General features: G+C 31.9%; 1 protein-coding gene across 3 annotated transcripts; it reads left to right on the top strand.

Annotated features, from left to right (window-relative positions):
- Positions 1–1,819: 1,819 nt before the first annotated feature.
- LOC140834605 (serine carboxypeptidase-like 51) lies at positions 1,820–5,683 on the top strand. 3 transcript variants are annotated; one of them, XM_073199626.1, is made up of 13 exons: positions 1,826–2,177; positions 2,317–2,411; positions 2,539–2,646; positions 2,729–2,969; positions 3,085–3,128; positions 3,212–3,279; positions 3,364–3,469; positions 3,574–3,773; positions 3,856–3,925; positions 4,629–4,679; positions 4,857–4,909; positions 5,012–5,144; positions 5,480–5,683. In XM_073199626.1, the coding sequence occupies exons 1-13, from the start codon at positions 2,039–2,041 to the stop codon at positions 5,546–5,548; spliced, it is 1,377 nt and encodes a 458-aa protein (XP_073055727.1). In that variant the 5' UTR covers positions 1,826–2,038; the 3' UTR covers positions 5,549–5,683. The 3 variants fall into 3 exon arrangements, with proteins under 3 accessions (XP_073055737.1, XP_073055720.1, XP_073055727.1); XM_073199619.1 differs by having other exon boundaries at positions 1,822–2,177; positions 3,212–3,469; XM_073199636.1 differs by lacking the exon at positions 5,480–5,683 and having other exon boundaries at positions 1,820–2,177; positions 3,212–3,469; positions 4,857–4,920.
- The last annotated feature ends 354 nt before the right edge of the window (positions 5,684–6,037 follow it).

Here is a 6,037-nt window from a genome sequence, read left to right as displayed (position 1 = left end):
TATTCCTTAGTTCGGAGACATGTATGATTAAATCGGAGATGAAGATATGTGTGCCTTAGTTCATTGTATTCCTTCTACAATGTCAAGTGAAGAAGACATGTACAATTAGTTCGGAGATAAACCGATCTAATTTTATTTTGGGTTGATAATGTTTACATATGATTAAACTAGGGGTAGCTCATATATTATTAGTCAATTGAATTATAAATTTTTGGATATGATGTAAATTCTACTATATTTTTGTTGAATTGCATACTTTTGTTCAACTAATATAAAATATTTTTAATATTTTGTTTTTTTCTATAAAGTTTATTTTGTAAATTTTTATCATTAATAATTTTTTTTATTGTTAATTTAAATAATTTTTGAAATATTCATAATTTCATTGAAACAATTTAAATTTGAAAAAAATTCAATTATATATGATAATAGGGTATTTGGGCAGAGTATGGGTATCCGATAATCCGATAAGTATGAGGATGAGAATGAAATTCAATACCCGATAGGTATGGGGATGAGTATGTGGATGAATTTAATAAATGGGTATGGAGATGGATGTATGAAATCCGATCCATACCCTACCCATTGTCATCCCTATTTGAAATATTAAATGCTAAGTACGGTTCTACTTAGTATTTTATCCATGGTGCAATCGAGACGAAATATGATTTTTTTAGCAACATGCAAATTTAAATAAAAGAAATTTTATTGGAGATTCGAAAAATTTTATGGGTGAATATAAAATAAAATCTCAATATATATATATATATATATATAAGGAAATAAAAGAAAAGTTATCATCTTTTATTTCCTTGTATATATATATAAGGAAATAAAAGAAAAGTTATCAAAATGCAAGAAACGTTTCTTTCATAAAAAGGTGAATATTCTTTCACTTTTTATCAAGTCAAAGAAATTGAGTGTGCATAAGTAGATTATGTACCCAAATAAATATCGAGTGTGACAGAATTAGGCGTCAAAAATTATTTCTAGGATCACTTCTTAAGTTTTATCTCACCAGATATAATAATGGAAAAAATAAAAAAAATGGGGGCTTAAACGAATAAAACTTGACTAATGTGTCTTTCTAGTTGCCTAGAAAGTGACTATTCATCTTCTGCATGCAATCTCCATCTAGGCGTGCCACCGCCATAAATATAGGAAAATTAAACAGGGATATAATCATTTCTTAGTTAAAATGAACGGTAAATTGGCTTTCAGTGTTCTACCGTCGATTTTTTTTGTGTTCAGTCCCTGAATACTTTTTAGTATCACATTTCCACATGAAGTGTACCACATTTCTACATGAAGTGTGCCGCAATTTGTATGACATAGTACCACAATTTTGTGGGTAGGGAATGAACCAAAGAAATGTTTTGATTGGGGATTTTTCACCAACTTCCTCTAAAATGAACTCCGTAAATGTATTTGAAATACACTTAAAAAAATTATTTTTTAAAAATAATAATTGTTAGAGTTAGATGATAAATTACTCCGATTAAACATTACACGGGACGTGCTACAATTAATTAGTGTATCATTTACCGTTCATCTGCTATGAACTCACAAAATATATAGGTTTCACATTAGATAAACAATAGAGATATGTGCTAATCTATCATAAATATATATTTACAAATCACATTCAATATGAGAATATGACCACTTTTTGTAAAAAAATATATATTTTTAGAACTTAAAAGAATTATTTTAATTTTTTTATCATATACTCCAATAAATTTACCCATAAAAAAGTCACTCACTAAAGAATTAAGACACGGGGTGCTGAAAAATTAAATAGAAATAAACAGTTAAATCAAGTAGCTTTGGTCTCTCCTATTGATTTGCACCCCCACTTTTTTGGTTATTTCTGTTGAAGTCAGAGACGAGAACTAAAGAACACCGTCCAATCACGATCCCATTTTTGCATATAAAACCTCACTCCCACTGTGCCACAATCCCACTTCTGCACTGCCTATTGCTTTTTTTTTTTTTAATTCTGTGGAGTGGAAAAGTTTGACTTTTTCCTGCTTTTGTAATGGAAAAGTCCCATTTTGTTGTACCTCTTTTTGCTTATCTCGTGTTCTTCATTCCGTTTTTTCTTCGAGTATCAGCAGCTAAAGCTGCAGGAACTGGAGATGGATCAGAGGCGTGGGGATATGCTGAAGTCAGGCCCAGTAAGCTTTTTTTTTTGTTTTCTGAAAAGTTTCAATTTTTATTTCTTTCATTTTTCATGTTTCGGATGAGAATTGCGTTCATTTCACTGCTCTGATTTCGTGTCTTGTTTGGACTGTATTGTGCATGTATATGCAACAGGAGCCCACATGTTTTGGTGGTATTACAGAAGTCCAAACAGGGAGCAAGATCCAAACAAGCCATGGCCAATCATTCTTTGGCTACAGGGTGGACCTGTCAGTATATTATTATACTTAATAAATTTTTAAAGATCGTTGCACATCTTGATCCACATTATCAAGTGAATGATACCCTTTTCCTCTGATTGAGATTTTACACTATTGCCTGAATCTGGTTAATTAGGGTGCTTCTGGAGTTGGGATTGGGAATTTTGAAGAAATTGGGCCATTGGATACAGATTTGAAGCCTAGAAATTCGACATGGCTGAGCGTTGCCGATCTCTTATTCGTGGTGAGAATTGTGTCCTCAGAATGATCCAATGTTAGATAATTCTATATTTTTTGTTTTATTTATTTATTTTGTTTTCGTGTAGGATAATCCTGTTGGAACTGGATACAGTTTTGTGGAAGATCCAAAAATTTTGGTGAAAACTGATTATGAAGCTGCGACTGATTTAACTACACTTTTGATTCAAGTTTTTAATAGAAACCAGTCTCTCCAAAAGAGCCCACTTTATATAGTTGCAGAATCTTATGGAGGAAAATATGCTGTTACCCTTGGATTATCAGTTCTCAAAGCTGTAGAATCTGGAAAATTAAAGCTCAAACTTGGAGGTGATCATTATTCTCTAATGGAAAAAAATCTAACATTTCAATGTTTTAAGAAGAACCCAAGCTTGAATCTTGAAATTTATCGAGATTTCTGATTTGTAATTTTTCTTGTACCTAGGAATTGCATTGGGTGACACTTGGATTTCACCAGAAGATTTTGTGGTATGAACTCAACATTCTAAATTAAATGTAGATTTTGGCAACTTTGTCAAGTAATGTTCCAAGATTTCACATGTTTACTGCAGTTTTCATGGGGTCCTCTCCTCAAAGATGTCTCCAGGCTAGACAACAATGGCCTAAAAAAATCAAACAGGTCTACTTTTGCTTCATTCATGTTCTTGTTTCTCAGAAGAAAATATATTGTTGCTATGATGATAAATTTACATTCAGAAAACAGTTTGGCTGAGCAAATTAAACAAGAACTTGATGCCGGTGAGTTCGAAGAGGCTACCGACTCATGGAGCGAGCTCGAGGATGTTATTACTACTAGCAGTAACTCAGTTGTAAAAATTCTCCATGTCCCTTAAATATTTCCTCCAAATCTTAAAATTGATTCCGACGAATCAATTCTCGATGGATTTAATCTCTCTTGATGGAATATTTGCAGGATTTCTACAATTTCCTATTGGATTCAGGGATGGACCCTGTATCATTAACAGCTTCGGAGCTATCTCAGCACATAGCTATTAACCGGTACTCGAGATATTTGAATTCAATGAGGTCTACTGCAGGTGGTGATGGTGATCTTGATAGTTTAATGAATGGTGTGATAAAAAAGAAACTGAAGATTATACCAAAAGATGTTCAGTATGTGAATTTTTGTATGTTTTCAACAATTCAGTAAATTTTTTGTTTTCATATTGATGATGGGCTTGTGTTGTGTTTGCAGATGGGGTGGGCAATCAGATCTTGTTTTCTCTGCATTAGAAGCAGATTTCATGAAGCCAAGGATCGATGAGGTGACAGATTTGAGTATTTTGTGAAACAGAGTTCTTGATTCATCTCACATCTCAAAATATTTCATTTTTTATAGTAGACGTCAATTTCTTCATGACTTTACGCAGAAAATATTGAAAATATTTCATTTTTTGGTTCTTTTCTTGCATAGAGTCGTCTTTGATCGCCCAAGATTTCTGACTTTCGAGTATGTTCACTGAATATCTAAGCTCCATTAACTCTGCTTTTCAGCAGACCGAACCCATGATCATATTGGAAATAAAATTGAAATTCTGTGCCTATAAGATTTCATGCATCCTTGAATCTATTCAATAAATTAGCTCGCTTTTGAGACTCATCTGTTATAGAAAATCTTTGTGGTCTGTTATTTTGTAGTTAAATCCATTTCTACTAAAACATTAAGCAAATCTAGAGATCAGTGAAACACAATTTGATGCGATTTTCCAAACAACTTATATTCTAACGTATTTCTGTAGTTTTAGAGAAGCAATCCACCATGTTAATCAATATGAATTTCAAGTTCATTAAATAATAGAGTCATTTGAAATTCAACTATTTTATTTAAGTAATGCGTAAATTAGTATTATATGAATTTAAAATCTGATATGATATTTCATTGTTAAACAATTAAACTATAATCGTAATATATAGATTTCAAATATATCTTATCGAATGAAATCTTAATAATTTTTTAAACCATCTTAGGTTGATGAGTTGCTGGCTAAAGGAGTCAATATGACCATTTACAGCGGCCAAGTAAGAATTCTATTCGTGTCCCCCCAGCCCTCATTGCAGGCAAATTGGTTTTTATTAAGGAAACATTAATGTTTTTTAGAATTTCGACTTAACATACTTCAAATTATAATGTTCATTTGTACAGATTAAATTTGTAATAAAATGATATGAATTGGTTTCCAATCCATGATCATGCAGTTAGATGTCATCTGCTCAACAAAAGGAACCGAAGCATGGGTGTCAAAGCTCAAGTAAGTAAAAGGCGAGTTTCTCGCACATGGTTTTGATATACGTCGTCTTTATATATATATATATATTCGCTAAGATGTAATTAATTCATTTTTATATGGCAGATGGGATGGGCTGAGAAGTTTCTTGAGCATGGATAGAACACCAATCTATTGCGGGCAAGAAAAGATGACAAAGGGTTATTTCAAATTTTACAAGAACTTACATTTCTACTGGATTCTTGGAGCTGGCCACTTTGTAAGTCTATTTTTCTTTTCTGTTTTTTAAAAAACCAAGCCTTATTTCTTACTTTGGGAAAATCTCAGTTAATTTCAATCATTGTCTTATCCTTGTCTCTCTTTTTACTAGAAAAAAAATGTGTCAGAAAATCTTGAAAGAGTTTTTCTTGAAAGGAACCGATTAATTGTCAGTAATCGAAACGCAAAATAATCACATTTCCACAAATATAGAAAACAGATATATTGTTAATTAATATTAAATAATTTGTCCAAATAAATAATAAAGTTCTTCTTATTCATACACAAACACACATTATTGTTGGAGTTGATTTATGTGTTTTGTCTGAATTTCAGGTACCGGTTGACCAGCCCTGTGTGGCACTGAGCATGATTCGTGGCGTCACTCAGTCTCCAGTCGCATAGTTGAATAGATATCAAATTTGTAATTTGTATCGAATTTGCAAAATATGATGATTTAAAGAAATTAAGCATTTTAAAATCAAATCGTCTATTTCTGGTGGATTTTCCCCTTCAATAAAAATTCTAATTAACTCATTTTTATGTATGTAAGTAGGGGATGACAATGAGATCGGAAAGAGTTCAATGAATTTCAAGATCTATCCTACCAAGGAAAAGTGAACCCGCCTCACAACCTGGCCGATTGGTCGGCAAATCGTGAAACTTCATATACATTTTTAATTTTGATAAATACACAAAATCTGAAAATAAATACATTAGTCAAAATTATATTGAAATTTAATAATAAGTTAGCAACCAGAGATATAATATCGTGAATTAATGTTAGATATTACAAAAAATTGAAAAAGAAAATCATATACTATCTTGATTGAATGTGATTCTGCCGTGAAACTGGTTTCGGGTCTTCTGGACTGGGCTCAGAACCCTGCTTGT

This window comes from Primulina eburnea, chromosome 1, assembly GCF_022965805.1.
Source record: "Primulina eburnea isolate SZY01 chromosome 1, ASM2296580v1, whole genome shotgun sequence".
Taxonomy (NCBI): domain Eukaryota; kingdom Viridiplantae; phylum Streptophyta; class Magnoliopsida; order Lamiales; family Gesneriaceae; genus Primulina; species Primulina eburnea.
The sequence above is the reverse complement of the archived record's forward strand: the minus strand, read 5'-3'. Positions and strand labels throughout refer to the sequence as shown.

Coding starts and splice junctions, on each gene's coding strand:
- LOC140834605 (XM_073199619.1), top strand. CDS start 2,039: ATGGAAAAGTCCCATTTTGTTGTACCTCTTTTTGCTTATCTCGTGTTC. Junction 2,178..2,316: donor ATATGCTGAAGTCAGGCCCA/GTAAGCTTTTTT, acceptor TATATGCAACAG/GAGCCCACATGTTTTGGTGG. Junction 2,412..2,538: donor TTTGGCTACAGGGTGGACCT/GTCAGTATATTA, acceptor CTGGTTAATTAG/GGTGCTTCTGGAGTTGGGAT.